General features: G+C 49.4%; 2 protein-coding genes across 2 annotated transcripts in view; one reads left to right on the top strand and one right to left on the bottom strand.

The window, feature by feature from the left end:
- The window catches only part of FCGBP (Fc gamma binding protein), a 44,940-nt gene extending 39,792 nt beyond the window's left edge, over positions 1-5,148 (bottom strand). The window contains exon 1 of the mRNA XM_065574627.1: positions 5,098-5,148. Within this exon, the coding sequence (XP_065430699.1) occupies positions 5,098-5,143 (46 nt within the window). The 5' untranslated portion in view covers positions 5,144-5,148. The remainder of the gene's footprint in view (positions 1-5,097) is intronic.
- LOC101938932 (FXYD domain-containing ion transport regulator 5-like) overlaps positions 1-21,625 on the top strand; it is a 226,057-nt gene that overhangs the window by 151,298 nt on the left and 53,134 nt on the right. The window lies entirely within an intron of this gene.

Here is a 21,625-nt window from a genome sequence, read left to right as displayed (position 1 = left end):
TAGGATCCTGAGTGAAGTCTGGTATGCCGTCCCCAGGCGTCCCTTCAAAGGGCCTGTTTTGAGCCCGACGATGGCTTAGTCTGGTCATGACCTTGTCCTGATGTGGGATTGGAGGGTTTCCTCCTGCCATTACGCCCCCGCCGCCTATAGAAATCTTGTCTCGGCAGAGGAGGATATGAGCACTGCTGTGGCTGATGAGGCTTGAAGGGTAGCCGGTGTGTGCATGCCCAGGGACTTCATTGTCACCCTCGAGTCTTCAAGGCTATGCGGCCTTGAGTCAGTCTTTTCTTAAAACAGGCCCTCTCCATCGAAGGGGAGGTCCTGCAGTCTTCTGAAGCTCCAGGGGCAGCCCGGAGGCTTGCAGCCAGGAAGTACGCCTCATCGCAATCCCTGAGGACAAGTATGCGCGGCCGAGTCTGCAGCATCCAGCAAGGCCTGCAATAAGGTCCGTGCCACTGTTTTGCCCTCGTCACCTAAAGCCCCAAACTCCTCTCCGGACTCAGGAGGCATCAGCTCCTTAAATCTCAGCATGGAATTCCAGGAGTTAAAATTGTAGCGATCCTGAGTTGAAGCCCCCCCGTAGAATAGACTTTGCCTCAAACAAATCAAGGCGCTTGGCGTCCTTTGACTTGGGCGCTGGGGCCTGCTGGCCGTGCTGCTCCTTTTCATTCACGGCCGCAACCATGAGCGAACAGGGCTGTGGGTGGGTGAACAGGTAATCATACCCCTTTGAGGGGACAAAGTATTTCCATTCCACCCCCATGGCCATTGGGGGAATGGACGCAGAGATCTGTCAGATTGTCATAGCGTTAGTCTGGATGGTCCTAATGAGAGGCAGGGCCACCCTTGACTGGGTTTCCACAGTCAAAATGTCCACCACAGAGTCCTCCGACTCCACCACCTCCTCCGCCTGCAGATTCATATTTTGTGCCACCCTGCGCAGGTGGTCCTGGTGGGCACAGAGGTCTATTGGAGGAGGCCTCGAGACCACAGTACCTGCTACCGCCTCGTCAGGTGAGGAGGAAGTGGAGGCCCCGGGGGGAAGAAAGTCATCTAGAGCCCTTTGCAGTGCTGGGGCCCGCTGTTCTGTGTCACTGATCTTGGGGGTCAGCCCAGGATTCAGGGTTGGAGGAGATCCTGAAGTGGGGAGAGTAGCCACCACTGCCTCCACGTTGCCTGGAGCAGGCTGACTGGCAGTAGCCTCTGGCACTCATGGCTCGGATGGGGCCGATCAGGAAGCCCCAGATGGAGCACCTTGAGCCTGGTGGTACGCCCATGACATCCAGAACGGCCACTGAGTGGGTCCCTGCCCGTGCGCCTGCCAAGACTGTGCCTCTGTCTCCAGATGGGTACGGTCTGAATGGTGACGGTCCGAAAATTGCAACCCCACATCCGATCCTGAAGAGCAAGAAGTGGAGCATAAGGGCCACGGTGGCGCTGAGCGGATCTGTGCCGGTTTACGTCGACGAGGAGGTGAGGATCGGTGCCGTGAAGCTGGGGAGCAGTGCTGGGACCTGGACTGGTACTGGGACCTGGAACAGCGTCTGGACCTGGAGCGGGGCCAAGACGCTGAATGGTGTGAAGAACGGCATCAAGTCTGGGATCTGCTCCACGAGGATGACCAGTGGGCAAAGTGGCGCCGCGATCAGGATCGGCGATGGGAGCTGGAGCGGTGCCACGAGTATGACTGGCGCCATGAAGGAGAGCAGTGCTGGGACTCCAAGCGACGGCGGGAGTGGGAACGGTGCTGAGAGCGGGATCGGTGCCATAGCTCAACCAACAGTGCTGACGGGTGAATCAGGGTCGGCTTGCCCAGAGACAGTGCTGTACGCAGAGGCCTTGGCATGTAGCTGAGGGGATGCCGATGCCATCATGGTAATAAGGTCCCTCACAGCCGCAAAGGTATACGGGGTACATGGCAGCTGGACTTCTACCACGCTGCAGGTCAGGGAGTCCAGTGGTACCAGACTCAACAGGTCCCCTCTCGGGGCCGGAGTCAACGGTGCCGGGGCCGTAGCCTTTGCTCCTGGGCGCTCCCCTCTGGGACACGCCCCCACGGGCGGCTCCAAGGAAGCTGGTCTCTGTGAAGGTGAGCCGCCCATTTCCGGCTTCCGGTGCCGCTTCTGACCAGGAGAGCAGAAGCAGCGCCGGGCCGATGTCACCGGTTGGGGTGCCGGGGAGCGTCGGTGCCGCAGTTCTCAGTCAGAGTCCAAGGTGCTCGGTGCTGGGTCTCGCCGCGCCGCAGGAGGCTGAGGGCTAAGAGCTGCCTCCCTGAGGAGCTGCTTTAATTGAAAGTCCTGCCTCTTTTTAGTCCGAGTACGAAACCCTTTGCAGATCCTGCATCTCTAAGCTCGATGAGCCTCCCCCAGACACTTCAGGCAAGAGTCATGGGGGTCGGCCGTTGGCATGGGCTTAGAGCAAGAACTGCAGGGCTTGAATCCCAGAGCTTTGGGCATGAGCCCGAGAAGAAGAATCGGGGTGGAGAGGAAAGCGCCCCCAACCCAACTAACACTAAGTAAAAACCAAACTAAGAACTATAACTAAATAACAACTATTAACTATAACACTAGGGAGAGTGGAGAGCAAGTGAAGCAAGACTCCACAGTTCCAACGACCGTCACGGGTGGTAAGAAGGAACTGAGGAGGCGCCGGGTCGGCTGGTGTATATATCGAGCACCATGAAGGCGCCACTCCAGGGGGCTCCACAGCCGACCCGCTGGGTGTTGCTAGGGTAAAACTTTCTGACGGACGTGCACACGGCGTGGAATCGATATGAGCAAGCACTCGAAGAAGAAGTAAGGATACCAAATCTGTCATGGCCATGTTGGGGCTATGAGAATGACTCTGGGTTGATCCACCTGTATCTTGTGAAGTATTTTGAACAATAGGGAAATTGTCAAAAAGCATAATGTAGGGATGCATTCCATGTGATGAGAAAGGCCTCCCCTCATGACCGGTGACCTAATACCACCCTTAAGCAGGATTGTGGACATTTGGTGTTGTCGGGTGTGGCAAAGAGATCTATGTTCGGGAACCCCCAGCGGTGGAATATATATTGTAGGGCTGTTGTGTCTAATTCCCACTCATGATCTTGTGAGAATCTCATGCTCAATGTGTCTGCTGTGGTCTTCTGATGTCCAGGTAGGTACATGGCCAAGATGTTGATGTCATGTTGGATATACTAGCTCCACAATTTCACTGCTTCTGAGCACAGGGATTGTGACCTGGCTCCTCTTTGTCTGTTGATGTAGAACATGCAGACGATGTCCGTAATTATTCTTATGGTTGTTTGATCAGTGATAGGAAGAGTTGGCACACATTGCAGACTCCATGCAGCTCTAGGACGTTGATGTGCAACATGGACTCTGACCACCAGGGAGTCTGGAGTAGGATGGGAGAAAAGAAGCGCCATGTCTTTAGTGGGGACATAGTATTTCTTGTTCGCTTGCTTGCAGGTGGATGATATTGAGGCTATGGTCTGCCAGATTACCGTGACGGGGTCAAACAAGGTCTCATTGACCGACAGTGCTATTTTGGAAGATGTAGAGGCTTGCAGGATATCAGGCAACTTGTGTTGTTGCTCTCTGACTTCCTCCACTATCCTATCGAACAGTTCTTGAAAATGTCTGCAGATGTTGGAGCTGGTGGCATGATGGCCTCATCAGAGGAAGATGAGGAGAAGTGGGTTGGTGCTGTCACCTCTTCCTCAGTTTCTTCCTCCTGTTCCACTAGCATTTCTTGTTCCATATCAGGCAGTCTAGAGACTGATGAAGATGGAGATCATCTTTGTGTCTGCCTCTGCTCCATGGTTAGTTTGGGAAAATGTGACACTCTGTACCCCAAAGCAATACCCTGGTACCCCCATATTTACGCTAGTGATATGATTATGATATGTTTTGTACAAAGTATTTCTTGTGAGGCATCATTCTAAAAGTCTTGATCTATTGAACATTAATATCTTGTTGGATTGTACATGCTCTCATTGTATGTGAAGTCATGAAGTTTTGTTGTGTGTGTGTTACTGAAATATGTTGTGAAGTTGGAAACACCCACAGCCAGCCTTTCAGGTACAATGGAGAAGCCAGACAGCACTGATGGCCCATTAAGGGGAATCCACACTACCAAGGACTATCACAGGATCTATATACAATGAAGACTTCTCAGAGGGAGCACATAGACAATGGACATTGCTTGACTCATGTCATAGCAAAAGATCTATAAAAGAGGGGAAGTGACATCATCATTTGTCCTCATTCCCATCACAACTCAGCCCCTGGAAACACGTCTGGAGAACAAAGACTGAACCGGGGAGATGGTCCCAGGCTGGAAAGGAGAATCCCAGCTTGTGTATTTAGGAACTACACCATCAGGGTGAGACACTGCTTGATTTAAATCCTGTCTAGTTTATAGAACACAGATTGCGATTCTACTTTTATTTCTGCTCAGGACTCAGTCCCAGACTAAAGGTGGTTGAGAAGGAACTGAGCGTGGTTGGACCACACAACACTATATAGACACTGCCACCTCAGAGCCCCGGCTCACCCTGGCCAATGTCCCATCTCCAGTTGTGGCCGTCCCAGATGCTTCAGAGGAACAAGATTAAAAAACGCTCCCAGAATACATAGAAGCAAGAGGTGGGGGTATGGAGGGATTCCCTTCCTGACCACTGATGGCAGTTGGCTGAAACTCTGAACATGAGCCTTAGGAGTGTAAGACAGAAACCGGAAGTTAGCCCCAGGCTGTTAGGCCTTACAACCCATCGTACAATCCCACGCAGACATTTCTCCTGCTCTCTCTGAAAACTAATTAACTCGCTGCTTTGCTTCAATTTTTTTCTGAAACAATTACACTGAAATTGACGCAGAAAGTTCCACAAAGCCACAATTTTCGACAGAAAACATTCAATGGGGAAATTACCGAGTAGCTCTCATCTAAGATCCACATTTAGGCACTTAGGGCGGAATGTTCAACAGCCTCTAAGTGATTAAGGAGCACCAGCCCCCCCAGCTTAACCAGCTCAAGTATCCCACTCCTACGTGCATAACTTCAGACATCCAGGGTTGAAAACTTTGCCCTGATATTTTGATCCTTACTCACCGCACAGAAGCACCAGCCAGGCGCAGAGCAGCAGCGTCCCCTTCATTGCCATTACTGGAAAACAAGGAAGCGAAATGTGTCAGATTAATGCAGAAAGAAGGCAGGGCCAACAGCCTCTGAGGACACTAGGAGGGATCAGGTGCCAAATTTATCTCCTCCCTCAGCTGGGAAATGGGAACAGAATGGCCTACCTGGGAGGTAGGTAAATATGATTCTCTCCATGGGGAAAGGTTTCAGAGTAGCAGCCGTGTTAGTCTGTATCCTCAAAAAGAACAGGAGTACTTGTGGCATCTTAGAGACTAACAAATTTATTAGAGCATAAGCTTTCGTGGACTACAGCCCACTTCTTCGGATGCATATAGAGTGGATGTGAGGCACAGAGAGTTGAAGTGACATGAACAAAGTTGCAGAGTTAGTGACACAGCTGGGGATAAAACCCAGGACTCCTGACTCCCTGCCCCCTCCTGCTCTCACCACTAGACCCCACTCCCCTCCCAGAGCTGGGGACAGAACCCAGGAGTCCCAACTCCCAGCCCTTCCTGCTCTAAACCCCAAACCCCTCCTGAATAAATACAAGAGAAGAATTTGAAACAAAGCAGCATTAGATGTATTGCGTCCAAAATCACATAAAGCAGAGGACCACATAAGGCAGGTACAGTATCTATCCATCTATCTGTCTGAGAGAAACATGTTGGGTGAGGTAATATCCTTTCCTTGACCAACTTCTGTGGGTGAGTCAAGCTTTCAAACTGCACAGACCTGAAGAAGAGCTCTGCACAGCTCCAAAGCTTGTCCCTTCCACCAACAGAAGTTGGTCCAATAAAAGATATTTCCTCACCCACCTTGTCTCCGTAATATTCTGGAACCAACATGCCTACAACAACCCTGTAAACAATGTGTATCTTTCTATCCCCAAATACACCCCTCGATCTATCCCTAGAGGCAAGAAGGGGGGGCTGGGAGTCAGGATTCCTGCTCTCGATTTCAGACTTTGCTGCTACATCGCTATTCATTTGTGCACAAATCACATCACCTGCTCAGAGCCAAAAACTCCCCTCCAGGGGGTTTATGAGGCTGGATTCCCTGCGTTTGAGCTCCCCAGGTCAGACTCGGGTGAATGAGCTTTCTGCACTTGTGCCTCAGGCTGTTCTAACATGGACCCCTCTTACCCAGGTCCTCTTGTTCCTTTTCACAGCAGAAAACGTAGTCATTGATCCCAGCCTCCAGACCATCCCCACTGCCCTCCCTGATGTCCACCCCCACCTTGAACCAGGAGAGGGTGCTGTCAGCACAGAGCCAAGCCACCTCATAGGCCCTGCTGTAGAGGGCTTCCCCAGAGGTGCTGTCAAAGGAGGTGAGCCGGGCTCCTGGGGCCAGCATGTACAGACCTTCCCACTTTACGCAGCCGCTCACTCTGTCTTGGAGCATGCAGGCCTGTCTGGAAGAGCAGACAAGCCCGCCTGCAGCAAGGCAGGTGCATTTTTCGGAGCAGTCGCTGGAGATCACGCTTTCCCCAGCCTGCAAGGAAATTCCCAGACAACTCCATGAACACAATGAGAACAGTCACCTGATGGGATGGGCAGAAACTGATCATCTGCTATCACTATTGTTACAAGCATTTGTAGTTCAGTGCTCCCCGAGGCCACCACCTAGACCTGGGCCTCACTACGTTTGGTGCTGCACAGACTGAGAGACAGTCCGTGCCCTGAAGCACTTGGAATCTGAATGTGGGAGGGGAAACCGAGGCACAAAGTGGGGAACAGATTGGTGACACAGCCTGTGTCACCACCACGCTGGCATAGCTGCGCCTTCACCGGACATTTTGTGTGTGTAGCTCGGGGGGAAAAGCCCACACCCCTGACTGATATTGCTATGCCAGTATTAGTTTTAAGTGAAGACTTGGCCACAGCTGGGAAAGGAGCCCACAGGTGCAGGTTGCTTCCTACAATCATCTGGGTCTGTCTCACTGACTCAATTCCCTGCAAATGCAGGGACCTTGGCCATTGGCTGCACCCCAGCCTCCCCTGCTCTCTACCAGTGGCACAGTGCAGCTTAGTCTCCAGAGGGCTGTAATAATTGAGTCAACTGCTGGCTATTGGGCTCAGTACAATGTAACTGGGTCAGGTTTAACAGCCTGTGATGTGCAGGAGGTGAGACAAAATGATCTCCTGGTCCCGTCTGGCCTTAAACTCTATGACTCTATGAACCCAGAAGTTGAGGGCTATTCACTAGGCCACATTGCCTCCCAAAGAGAGGACCATTGCCCCCATTTTACAGATGGGGAAAAGGAGGCACCGATTGATTTATTCTGGGGCAGAGCTGGGAATAGTCGTGTACCCCTGATGCTTTAGTGATGTTCTTTCCTTTGATGAAAGATGGGTCTGCACAAGCTATTCCCCTGCACCCCCACCTCCCATATGATGAAGCTGCAGTGTAGGGTATATAGCTTCACATCTCCATGATAGCTCCAGCCTGGGGTTACAGCCCCACGTTGCTCAAACAAGATGGATCAGTTTCATCACAACGTGTGGAAATGTGGATGATGAACCTAACTACATTAGGGTTACCATATTTCAGCGAGCAAAAAAGAGGACGGGAGGAGCCCCGCCCTAGCCCCTCCCCTGCCCCTCCCACTTCCCGCCCCCCCTGACCTCCCAACCCTCCCCCCGTTCCTTGTCCCCTGACTACCCCCTCCTGGGACCCCTGCCCCTAACTGCCCCCCAGGACTATCTAAGCCTCCCTGCCTCTTGTCCCCTGACTGCCCCAACCTTTATCCACACCCCCACCCCCAGACAGACCCCTGGGACTCCCACGCCCCATCCAACCACTCCCCACCCCCTGACAGCCCCCCCAGAACTCCCAACCCATCTAAACCCCTCTGCTCCCTGTCCCCTGACTGCTCCGATCCCTCTCCGCACTCCTGCCCCCTGACAGCCCCCCCCAGAACTCCCAACCCATCTAAACCCCTCTGCTCCCTGTCCCCTGACTGCTCCGATCCCTCTCCCCACTCCTGCCCCCTAACAGCTCCCCCCCAGAACTCCCAGCCCCCTACCCCCCCCCCCCCGCTCCTTGTCCCCTGACTGCCCCCTCCTGGGACCCCTGCTCCTAACTGCCCTCCAGAACTCCACCCCCTACCTAAGACTCCCTGTTCCTTGTCCCCTAACTGCCCCCTCCTAAGACCCCCCCCCAACTGCCCACCAGGACCCTACCCCCTACCTGTACCCTGACTGCCCAAAACTTTCTCCACTCCCCCCAAAAAGCCCCCCCCCGTTTCTTGACTGCCCCCTCCAGAACCTCCCTGCCCCTTCTCCTGCCCCCCTTACCCTGCTGCTCAGAACAGGGTGTTGGGCTCTGTGCGAGCCGGACACGTGGCTAAGCTCCCCAGCACAACAAAACCCGGTCCCCGGTCCGGACCGGACTGCAGGGGAGAGCTGCCCTTGTATCAGCACAAAGTGCTCTCGCTCCCGTTTTGCTACGCTGCATGGCAGAAACCGCTCCCAGTTGCAAAAGGGGAGGGCTGCACTTTGTGCTGAGACACTTGCTCAGAATGCAGGGCAGAGCTCCTCTCCAGCTGCTCCGGAGTCCAGCCCGGGACTTTCCTGCAGCCCTCCCAGCCGCTCGCTCTGCTGTGCCGGGGGAGGGGGGAAATCCCGGACATTGTGAGTGCTTTACAAATTCCCCCCGGACGCTATTTTTAGCACAAAAAGGAGGACATGTCCGGGTAAATCCGGACGAATGGTAACCCTAAACTACATGCCAGTAGAGCGGCATGGGTGACCATCAGGGCAGCATTGAGCTCTAGGTTTTATGTGTCGCCACCTTGCACATGCATCTCCACAGTCACTCTCCAACTTCTGCTGGGAAACTGGAAGAGCCCCACAGCTACAAGGGCATCGACGAAGACGGCCAGACTGATAACCCAACACCCACATTGATATCGCATCTGTCGCACGTGCATCTGCAGCTAGCCGGGAATACGCAATTCTCTCCATCAAACATGAAGCCAATGTTGCACTGGCAGCCTTCAAAACATTTCCTGGTGCATTGGGCAGGGGCGGACAAGCGGGCACAAGTGAAATGGCAGGATCTGGTGCACAGCTCGTCATGGCTGTTGACAGGGCAGGAAAGTGCGAGAGAGAGAGAGAGGAAGCGAGGAACTGGGGAGGGGGAAGCACAAGAGACAGAGAAAGAGGAATTTAATATTCACATTTTCATTTCCTCCCCCCCCACACACACAATTTTTTCCATGGATGTTTTTGGGGATTTGGCTTTTCCAAAACCCACATTTTTAAATGTATCAACAAAAATGGAATTTTTTTGCAAAACTTCTTAATGAATGGAAAATCCATTTTGCATTGAAAGAAAAAAAGTGGTTGACTAGCTCTACAAAAAGGCAGGGCTGCCCAGAGGATACAGGGGGGTTGGGGCAAAGCAGGGGAGCTGCGGCGCTTGTACTCACCCGGTGGCGGTCCGGGTCTTTGGCAGCATTTTGGTGGCGGGGGGCCCTTCAGTAGCTCCGCATCTTCGGCAGCACTGAAGAGCCCACCGCCACCAAAACGCTGCAGAAGACCCGGAGCGACTGAAGGGCCCCCCGCCGCCAAAGACCTGGACCGCCGCCGGGCCAGGGCTCGCGGGGCCCCTGTAGGGCCCGGGGCAAATTGCCCCACTTGCCCCTCCCCCTTCCCCCCCCCCCCCCCCCGGCGGCCCTGCAAAAAGGATGATTCTACCGGAGACATCGTTTCTGCATCTGATTGGTCCATTGATATAGTCACTTTTCTTACTAGGGGATTGTCTACAGGGAGAAATTGACCAGAATAGCTATTGTCAAATAAGCTATTCTGCAATAACAATTCTGGAATAGCTCGCAGCATGGACGTTCAAGGAAGAGAACCTGTGTTACTAGATTCCACAATAATTAGTGCACTTCCAAAGCAGAGTAATTATTCTGGAATAAAATCACTGCAGCTCTTCAATGAAAATGTTCCCAATGAAAATTATGCTTAGCAGAATTTTATTTTTATTTTTAGTTGCAACAGATAATATCCATGTTTATTTTAAGCTTTTTTCTTTTTTTTTAAGTTTATTATCCATTTAAATTTTCACAGTTGTGGAAAATTATGGGGGCTAGGTTAGAAAATAATTATTTAACACCAGCAGTGCATGTTTTATACACATTAAGGTGAGACTTTAGTAAGTTCCCAAGCAGCACTTTTCTTACTTTGCATAGCTGTAAATTTTGATTATCATTGATGGAATTGTGTTAGTTGATACAGAGATATATGTATATATATTTATAAGTGAGACCTTTTTGAACTTTGAAAAAAAATGCTAATAATATGATGGTTATACCCCAATCATAATCTTAAAACAGTATGGTACCACTTATATATATATATATATATACTTTTTTTAAAAGGTATAAACTTGACTTTTGTTGCAACAAAAGAAAAATAATAATACGTACGCACGTGACACAACATACAACACAGGCCAACACACAAAACATACAGGACAAACTTACAATTAAAAACAAATGGCGCCAGAATTCTATTTATAACTATACAAAATAAGGCAAACAAACAAACAAAAAAAAGGGTTAAACATATAAATGAGTTGTTACCTTTTTATTTAAAACTTTTCATAAAAATTAATATTAATTTATTTGCCTAATTTCTTGTATTAATTTAGTAATTTAAGGCATTTTTATTACTTTATATCAAACTTTATTTAAAACTCTTCTATCTGGAAATAAGGAAAGCCCATGTTTAAAATGTTAGTCAGCGGTTAGGATTAGAAGCAGAGTCTACATTTCTGTTGCTTGGCAACCACATTTCCAAGAAAGTTAGGGTTATTCCAGCTGTTGCCTTCCTGAAGGGTTAAAATAATCTACTGGATTTATTTAAAGTAAAAGTTTTTACCTTGTTTTCTCTTTGCTTGTTGTTTTTGTCTGATTTCAATTGCTTTATCTTTTGGGGGTTTCTGTAAAAACTATAACTTTTAACTTTTAAAACAAAGAGAGAGCTGAAGTGAGGAGAGGTGGGGGAAAGGGATGTGAAGAGAACCTAGGAAGGTAGCGAGACCTGAGCCAAGAGAGATTCACTCTTTCAAGGTATTTGAAAGTACAGGCAGCAGTCGCGAGTTTAGCAAACTGAGAAAGCATATAAAGGAAAAAACTTAACCGGTATGTAAAAATATTTGAGAAAGGCTATATTTTTAGATATGAGCGCAGAGTGTGGTTCCGTGGGTCAAAGCAGTTGGGAACCGCGCCCCTGGTTTTTATCCTGGCTTTGAGAGGAGAGTGGGGGTAGTTTCCTGCTCTTGTAAAACCTGAATTTGTTTCCCCAGTGTCTGTTGCTTTTGTGTGGATGCCAAATGGATTGCAGGAGTGCCATTTTTTGCCACACTTAACTGTTTTTGGGCAGCTCCATGTGTGAATGTATTAATTATAGGTGTTAACCCACTTAAGCTTGGTTTTTCACTTTGAAATTCTTTATTTACTTCCCTGCCATTGAGTCGCAGCTCCTGTCTAATGTGCTCCGTGAACCATTCCATTTTTAACTTCATCTGATTTACCAATTCAGTGACAATATTGTTTGCTACTTTCCTCTCCTGTGCACTTACTTGTCCCGTTCTGACGGGCACCAATCTAGGTTTAGGCTTTACCAGAACCTGGCTTTTATCATACAGTGGTGGTTGCAATGCAGTGGACACTGTTTCAGCTTTTAATTTTGCTAGGGCCACCTTTTTCCATTTCCGTCCCCATACTCCAGGAACTGTAAAAGCACTCGAAGTCTGTTGAGCAACAGGGGCCGGTATCTTTTTCTTTTGCAGGTTTTCCACAGCTGTCTCCAATTTTTTATTTTCCTGTTTTATGTGGTCGAGCATATCATGAGTCTGGACCGCCTGTTGCCCTGTTAAAAGAGCTTGGGCTTTCCAGTGCTCGACTGCCTGGGTTGATTCCTCCAAGGCTTTAGTTATTTCTTCTACTTCCCTGGTTTTCTCCATCACTTGCCTGGCCAGTATGGTGGCGTGTTGTTTCAGCCATCTTACTGCTGTGGACATTAATTGCAAAATTCTAGCTTTCTTACTTTTGTTGTTATTTTTTAGAGCTTCTGTTTCTATCCTTGCTTTACATATGCCAGTCCATGTTTCTCCACTTTCTTTTTAAAATTTATATGGACCCCCTTTACTGGCAGTCCAGCGGGTCCACGGGTTATCAAACTCTGGGGGGATTTGAAGGGAGGGGATAATGGGGTTCCCTAGCTCGTGGTTTTCCGTCATGTTAGATCGCAATTCCTACAGCGGACAGCTCGCTTACTCACCAGATCAGCAGTCGGGGTCACCACTGTTGTCAGACGTCACCAGTGTGGTGCTCTGCGCTATCCAATGTTGATAACAGTCGGCTGCGTGCGTGCGTGTTCTCCCTGTGTGCTGTCCCAGCTCTGCGCAGATATGGCACAGCAGACCTTGAGTGACCTGCCCAATGACCACAGAGTCCGATAAAGCACGAAGGCACAGTCTCTAGGTCCCCAGATCAGATATCTACAGTTCTACTAGGACATATGTGCTCCCTGACAATGGACCGGCTCAGTCAGTGGTGGCTGCACAGAAATCTGGGTAGGTGAGCGTTTGTGGGTGAGCCACATGTGGCTACTCCTCTTTGGTATCTCTCAAACCTTCTAGAGCCTCACGGTCAAGGCGCTTAATTTGGACTCTGGAGAGCTGTGTTCTAATCCCAGTGGTCCCACCAGCTCCCTGTGTGACCATAGCCGTGTCATTTAGCCTCTTGTGCCTCAGTTTCCGCATATGAGAAGTAATAGTCTTCCCTGTGTAGATTAGGAGTTTTTCTCTGTGCAGCACCCAGCACAACAGGGCCCTGATCTTGATCAGAGTCTGGGCAGCGCCTGGCACAAGGGGGGACCTAATCTCAGTCGGGGTCACAATGGGGGGCCCTGATCTTGGTTGGGGTCTGGGCAATGGCTGGTACAATTGTGCCCTGATCTCTCACAGATCCTACTGAAATACAATGCACTCACCGGCTGGGTCCGATCCGTTCAGCGTCTCTGACTTGCCCCGAATGAAACTCTCCAGCCAGCTGTTCCTCTTTATTTCAACTGGGACTGGGCAGGGAAACAGGAGCGCCCTCCTCCCCTGATCTGTCCCTCCCACCCCGTGTGGTTCTGGACAGCAACCCAGCTATCCCTGCTGTGTGTGTGGGAGTGTGGGAGTGTATGAGCGTCGGTGTGTATGTGTGTCTCTGTGTGAGTGTGTACGTGTGTGTGCGTATGTATGTGTGTGCGCGTGGGTGCATGTGTGTGTGTGTGTATGTGTGTGTGAGTTTGTATGTGTGTGACTGTGTGTGTATGTTTTGCCTAATGAGAGATTCCAGGGGAGGAGCAGGGAAGCCCAGTGACACTCTGACACTCTGTGCGACTGAATCAGAGCTAAGGATAAACCTGCAGCCAGAAGGCCAGGGAGATGGACCACTGGGGAGACTCCCCTGCCACCCGCCTCTTCTGGCCGAGGCCCTAGCCCTGCTCGCTGCTCTCAGGCCCCCTGAGGCCCCGGCTGGGGTGGGGAGGCAGGGCCAGATTTCCAATTAAGTCCTGGGTGTGATGTTGCACTCTAAGCAGCAGTTCTGCAGAAAAGGCCCTGGGGATTAAAGTGGATGAGAAGCTGGCTATGAGTCAGCAGTATGCCCTTGTTGCCAAGAAGGCCAACGGCATATTGGACTGTATTAGTAGGAGCATTGCCAGCAGCTCGAGGGAAGTGATTATTCCCCTCTATTCGGCACTGGTGATGCCACATCTGGAGTATTGCATCCTGTTTTGGTCCCCCCACTACCGAAGGGATGTGGACAAATTGGAGAGAGTCCAGCAGAGGACAATGAATATGATTAGTGGGCTGGAGCACATGACTTATGAGGAGAGGGTGAGGGAACTGGGGTTATTTAGTTTGCAGACAAGAATATGCTTGAATTTGAAGTGTTTGCTGTAGGAAACACATAAGGGAGATTTGGCCCACATATTGTGAAGGGACGATTCAAGTGTTGGGAGTACTTAACTCACAATGGACTTTGAGAGATGCCAATCCACATCTGAACTTTCCTGGGAATGTTCAAACTAACGAAAACAATGGCATCAACCTGCAAAAAGCTGAATCATTCATGGACATGTGACTTGCCCAGGTGGCTACAAAATGAAATGTAATATGGATAAATGTAAAGTAATGCACATTGGAAAAAATAACCCCAACTATACATACAATATGATGGGGGCTAATTTAGCTACCAATGAATCAGGAAAAAGATCTTGGAGTCATTGTGGATAGTTCTCTGAAAATGTCCACGCAGTGTGCAGAGGCGGTCAAAAGAGCAAACAGGATGTTAGGAATCATTAAAAAGGGGATAGAGAATAAGACGGAGAATATATTATTGCCCTTATATAAATCGATGGTGCGCCCATATCTTGAATACTGCGTACAGATGTGGTCTCTTCATCTCAAAAAAATATACTGGCACTAAAATGGTTCAGAGAAGGGCAACTAAAATGATTAGGGGTTTGGAATGGGTCCCATATGAGGAGAGATTAAAGAGGCTAAGACTTTTCAGCTTGGAAAAGAGGAGACTAAGGGGGGATATGATAGAGGTATATAAAATCATGAGTGATGTGGAGAAAGTAGATAAGGAAAAGTTATTTACTTATTCTCATAATACAAGAACTAGGGGTCACCAACTGAAATTAATGGGCAGCAGGTTTAAAACAAATAAAAGGAAGTTCTTCTTCACACAGGGCACAGTCAACTTGTGCAACTCCTTGCCTGAGGAGGTTGTGAAGGCTAGGACTTTAACAGCATTTAAAAGAGAACTGGATAAATTCATGGAGGTTAAGTCCATTAATGGCTATTAGCCGGGATGGGTAAGGAATGGTGTTGCTAGCGTCTGTTTGTCAGAGGGTGGAGATGGATGGCAGGAGAGAGATCACTTGATCATTACCTGTTAGGTTCACTCCCTCTGGGGCACCTGGCATTGGCGGTAGACAGGATACTGGGACAGATGGATCTTTGGTCTGACCCAGTACGGCTGTTCTTATGTTCTTATGTCCATCTTGTTGCTGTGATTTTGCACAGAAGAACAAAGGGGTTTCCGCCCACAAGAGAGAGAATATAAAAGGCCCCGGAAGCCTCTCCATTTTGTCTTCAGTTGGCTTAAGAGATGCCTGAAAGAAACTGGAACAAAGGACTGTAACTAAGGGGGTTTGAGTGATTGCTGTACCCAGGCCATAAACTACAACGTTGGTCTGAAAAGGATGGTTCCTGAGATAACATGTAGAATGAGAAGTTAGTATTTGTAACTAGATCCTTAGTGTATTAAGTTAGCCTTGCGTGTTTTGTTTTATTTTACTTGGTAACTTGAAACCACTTACATCCTACTTTTTATACTTAATAATAATCACTTTTGCTTATTAATTAATCCAGAGTAAGTAATTAATACCTGGGGGAGCAAACAGCTGTGCATATCTCTCTATCAGTGTTATAGAGGGTGGACAATTTACGAGTTTACCCTGTATAAGCTTTATACAGCTCCATGTGTTAATGTATTAATTATAGGTGTTAACCTGCTTAATCTTGGTTTTTCACGTTTAAATTCTTTATTTACTTCCCTGCCATTGAGTCGCAGCTCCTGTCTCCTAATGTGCTCTGTGAACCATTCCATTTTTAACTTCATCTGATTTACCAATTCAGTGACCGTATTGTTTGCTACTTTCCCTTCCAGACTTCCAGTGAACCACCCAATGACCACAGACTCCGATAAGGTACGAAGGCACCCGGCCAGGTTTCTTGCCAAACAAAACACAGTCTCTAGGCCCCCAGATCAGATGCTTACAGTTCTACTAGTACATATGTGCTCCCTAGGCCAGACAAAGACACCTCCTCAGGGGTGCATTCTTATACACAGGTACAAAGAAGTTACACATCACTCCTGACGTATTGAGGTACAACCCCTCTACGTGTTAGGGTGCCGCCTCTCACCTGGTACATGTTGGTTCGAACAAAACAACTCTATCCATCATATTATCCTTTTGACCCTGTCTTTGGGATGGGTCAGCATGTTCCTTGTTATCTGTGTGGAATGTACTAGTATCAGAGTGTTCTTGGTACCATCCTGGCACATGTTTATATCTCTAGTGTCCAGTAACTTTTAGGTATATATGTTTTTGCAACACCAGCCCTCTCCTTGCCAGACTATGAGCAGGGCCTGCCTCTTGCTCACAGTTTAATTTTGCTTTATGTTAACAAAGTCCAATACCAACATTTACTGATTAAAAATCTAATCCTTCCAAACCTAATTATAACACTCTCTCCCATAGCATGGGTTTGGAGGGTTAGGGGAAAGGTGCTAACGTTTGCCAGCAGAAGGCATCTTAGCTCCAAAGGCAATCAGAGTCTTGATAAAACCAGTGGTTCAGTTGAACAACCTACGTCAGGCTCAACAAAAGGAGCAATCAAACTCCTTTGTGTAGTAAAAACAGCTGCAGAAAATGGTGCTAGTCAAGAGATAATCCCTGTGGACTAAAGGGGTTTCCCTGGTTGCAAATGCAAGGGCTAAGAGATCAGCTGCAGACTGTGTGGGATGGAGGCAGAAACCCTACAGAAGGAGTCTGAGCATGACTGAGAGGAAGCAGAGAGACAGGACTTCTTGGGCACAAAGCCTGCTGGAGACGCAGCCATGGGGATTTCTGAGCAAGGGAACTACCTGTTGCTGTCCTTCGTTTCTTCAGTGTTCAGGGTGTGCAATTTATTGTAAAGAAACAAGAACAAATCTGACTCGTATGGTCTATTTCTCATCCTAATGGAAACAACCCAGCTAGGCCCTAAATATTGGGAAACCAATTATGCTGAAAGGGGCAACATGATCTTGTCTGGAGGGGTCAATGCCAGCATCACAGTGCCCCATAGTGCCCCACTGTGGCACTGGGATCAGCACTGACACCGACTCTGAGGGCAGACAGTGATGCAAAGTAATAAATTGCAAATACCAAGCAGGCGGGAGATGGGTCTGTAAACTTACGGCCAAAGGAGGCTGTCCACCAGGCTCCAATCTTGATTCCATCTGTCTGGCACGTGGCCGCATAGGCCTGGAGGCTCTGGCAGAGGGTCTGTGCCACCCCATTGTCAGCACATATGTCTTGGAGACCGTGGATGAAGTACCCAGTCGGGCAGATCCGTGACAATTTTGAATGGTCCTGAGGTGGTTGTGATCAGCCCACAGGAACTCTCGGTCTTGTACGGTGCCATCGGAGTGTATCACAGATGAGGCATGTCTCGCTGCACCACATCAAGAGACACTTTCCAGGAGGCCCTGAATCATCTTCATTCCAGGTGCTCTTCCCATCAAGGAGCAGGAAGACATCATTCTTTTCACCAGTGAAGTTACCACCCAGGATGCACGTGTCCCTTTAAGGAGCTGGGGATGGAGACTAGGACAAAATAGGAGACACTGTAAAGGACTTTCTGCAGTTTGCCTTTGGCCTCAATGATGTTGTTCCCCTCTTGGTTGATTAAAAGTTTCCTGTCATCCGTAGCCGGTGGGAGCATGTAGAGCATCCCATCCACCTGTGCCAATGGGAGGGAAATTCACCCATCACTGGTGGGGACTCAACAACTGTGTCCTGGTTATACACACACACAGCACTGGTGCCACATAAGACTTTAATGAGACTAATCTTAAACTTACTGCGATCTTGCTCTTCCTGTCTCTCCAAGGTGACTGTGTAATCATGGACAGAGACCACAACCATCCTCATCAGAGCCATGCGGCCACCACCAGAGCTCTTGTTCACCACCACCACGGAGAATTCCTCCAGCCGGGGGGTCGCTGCTGCAGATCTTGACTAAGGTGTAAGTGGAGGAACCCTGGAAGTCCAAGGAGATGTAGTGAGGTCCACCAGATGCTAGGCACATTCCGTATTCCATAGGGCGGCCTCCCAGGACTCTGCTCTCCACCCTGCACTGCTCATTGGCCCCACAGGAGGCCTCCCAGCTTTCAACGACCCCGTTGTCTTTGCACCAGCACCGCTCCCGGCAGGAGTCGCTGGGGTAGAACTCCTTTCCCTTCCTATAGTATCAGCCCTGGTGCACAGAGCCGCACTGTGCGATGGGGACGCACCAGTCTCCACTCAGGAGGAACCTGGCTTTGCAGAAACACCCTTCGGCACAGGGAGTGTCACACTTGTCTGGAGCTGAGAGGCTGTGGCAGGTAGCAGGCCAGCGGCTCCCACACAGCTTGAAGTGAGAGTTATGGGGCAGGCGGGGGCTGATGAAATGATCAGAGAGAACAGGCAGATGTGTTTGAGGAAAAGCTTGTTAAAGAGTGAAAGAAAACAGAAATTAGGATTAGAGCTGGGGGGAGGGAAGGAATGAGTCAGTGTAACCCTTCTGCCCCTCTGAGTTGGCAGCAACAAGGGCCGGGTTCAGTATCTAGGGGTTCCGTTTCAATAACAATGCAAAACCGGCTCGAGCCCCCACCCAGTGACCTGGGACAATTACATACCACACACACACACACCCCGGGCGCCTCTAGGAGGCAATACTTCCCCTCTCACAAGCATGGAGTCTGAGTGTAGCAAAAGCCTTTTAATAAAGGAGGGAAACAATGCGGCATTATGTTGGGGAAACACCACAAACAGGATTCATAACACAAACCATGAGCAAAAGACCCACCTCCAGGTAAGTTTGGCAGTGTCCTTTTCCCCTCAGGGTCTTAAGTCCAATCACCCCAAAGTCCAACAACCCCAAAATCTCTGTCCCTGGTCAGTGCCACCCCAGAGTAGAAAAGTTTATCTGCAGAGTTTTACCCCCCTCCCCCAGCCTGGGTGGAAATGGGGGGGGGGCACACAGCGTGTTAAGGTTTCAGAGTAGCAGCCGTGTTAGTCTGTATCCGCAAAAAGAACAGGAGTACTTGTGGCACCTGAGAGACTAACAAATTTATTAGAGCATAAGCTTTCGTGGACTACAGCCCACTTCTTCGGATGCATATAGAGTGAAACATATATTGAGGAGATATATATACGCACATACAGAGAGCATGAACAGGTGGGAGTTGTCTTACCAACTCTGAGAGGCCAATTAAGTAAGAGAAAAAAACTTTTGAAGTGATAATCAAGATAGCCCAGTACAGACAGTTTGATAAGAAGTGTGAGAATACTTACAAGGGGAAATAGATTCACTGTTTGTAATGGCTCAGCCATTCCCAGTCCTTATTCAAACCAGAGTTGATTGTGTCTAGTTTGCATATCAATTCCAGCTCAGCAGTCTCTCGTTGGAGTCTGTTTTTGAAGTTTTTCTGTTGTAAGATAGCCACCCGCAGGTCTGTCATTGAATGGCCAGACAGGTTAAAGTGTTCTCCCACTGGTTTTTGAGTATTATGATTCCTGATGTCAGATTTGTGTCCATTAATTCTTTTGCGTAGAGACTGTCCGGTTTGGCCAATGTACATGGCAGAGGGGCATTGCTGGCACATGATGGCATATATCACATTGGTAGATGTGCAGGTGAACGAGCCCCTGATGGTATGGCTGATGTGATTAGGTCCTATGATGATGTCACTTGAATAGATATGTGGACAGAGTTGGCATCAGGCTTTGTTACAAGGATAGGTTCCTGGGTCAATGATAAGGGGCACCTTACGTGGTCCGAGGCCAACTGCCCCGCCTCTCCGTGGAGTTCTGCTGCAGCCTGTATCACAAATGGCTCCTCTCTACCAGCCGCGCTGCGACGCTCCTCCAGCCGTCCCCGCAAACTGCTCAGCTCTGCCAGCCGCTCCACTCCACCAGCCATCCCATGAACCACTCTAGCTGCCCCCACAAACAGCTCCGCTCCCCTTGCTGTTCCATGGGCCGCTCCAACCACCCCAGAAACTGCTTGGCTCTGCCAGCTGCTTAGCAATACTGCTTCAGGCTCCCCCACTAGTAACACAGCACTCAGTGATCTCGCTCAGCAATTTTAGTGATTTCAGTTTGTAGTAGGGGAACCATAGGGCTGGTGCACAATTGGCCCAAAGTAAATTCAGCTCAGCAACTTCTAGCTAGATTCCTAATGGAAGCAAACTTAGCTCTGCTATTCAACAGTGGAGAGAGGATGTAATGCAATTGGTGTTTCAGGTCCAGGAGGGGGAGGGCCTAACCCATCAGGTACACACACCTGTCCCCCACCTCTCTCAAGTCACTGGGTTTTATAACCCATGCCCCTTGTCTAGCAAGTGCTACTTAGTTACTGGTGAGTCCTCTGTCATACAACAGTTCCACTGGCCTTGATTCACAGAATCAGGGTAACAACACTTTATTCTTCCTGCCCCAATAACAAAGAAACTGGGGATCCCACATCAGCCAAAGTTACCACTTTCAGTTGTTGTTGTCCCAGGCTAGGCGGGTGGGTGTGCCTATGCAAACAAGATCAGCCCCTGAAGTTCTTTTCCACCCTCACCATAATTCACCACCAGATGTCAGGGTACAACAGGGAGTGTCACACTCGTCTGGCGCTGAGAGGCTGTGGCAGGTAGCAGGCCAGCGGCTCCCACACAGCTTGAAGTGAGAGTTATGGGGGCAGGCGGGGGCTGATGAAATGATCAGAGAGAACAGGCAGATGTGTTTGAGGAAAAGCTTGTTAAAGAGTGAAAGAAAACAGAAATTAGGATTAGAGCTGGGGGGAGGGAAGGAATGAGTCAGTATTCCTGGATTCTGTCACTAGCTCTGGGAAAGGTTTGGGGTCTGATGGTTGGAACAGGGGAAGGGGACTGGGAATAAGGATTCCTGGATTCTATTCCTCCCTGCTCTGGGAGGGGATGAAGGTCTAACAGTAAGAACGTGAGGTGAATAGAGAGTCAGATTGGGAGTCAGGACTCCTAATTTACCTACCTCATTCTGGCAGAGAACTTGGTTAGAGCTGAGGACCTGAGAGTCAGGACTTCTGTGTTCTAGTCCTTGCTCCAATGCTAAGCATGAGCAAATCACTTCCTCTGTCTCATTTGCAGTTGTCCCATAATACAACTGACTGCACAACCTGCTGTGAAGCCCAATTAATGTCTACAAGGCACGTTGAAATCCCTGAGTGAGAGGTACCCGCAAGGGGACAGGATTATGTCAATGCAGAATTGAGTTAGAACAGATTCTAGTAGGCGACACTTACTGCAGAATGAGACCAACCTCCACTGTCCTGTCTGGATGCCTTTGGCCTGGCAGGCCGTCACATAGGCGCCGATTGCACTGCACAATGCATCTTGATGCCTCTTGTACTGAGAGGTGTCAAAGATGCAGTTGTCAAAGAAGGGAATTGGGTCAATGCCCCCGTGGCACTTGCTGGCCACCCTTGTAGCCTTTTTTATGACCCTCACTGCAGACTGAGCAGTCCCTGGTGCATCCAGCTGAGCACGCTGAGACCTCCCCCACCTTCCAGCTCTCTTCAAAGTGAATCTCATCGGATGTCCAGCTTCCATGCCTCATGGTCAGATTGTCGCTGGGGTCCTGATGGG

This window comes from Chrysemys picta, chromosome 20, assembly GCF_011386835.1.
Source record: "Chrysemys picta bellii isolate R12L10 chromosome 20, ASM1138683v2, whole genome shotgun sequence".
NCBI lineage: Eukaryota > Metazoa > Chordata > Testudines > Emydidae > Chrysemys > Chrysemys picta.
Note: the sequence above shows the minus strand (reverse complement) of the source record. Positions and strands in the feature narration are given on the sequence as shown.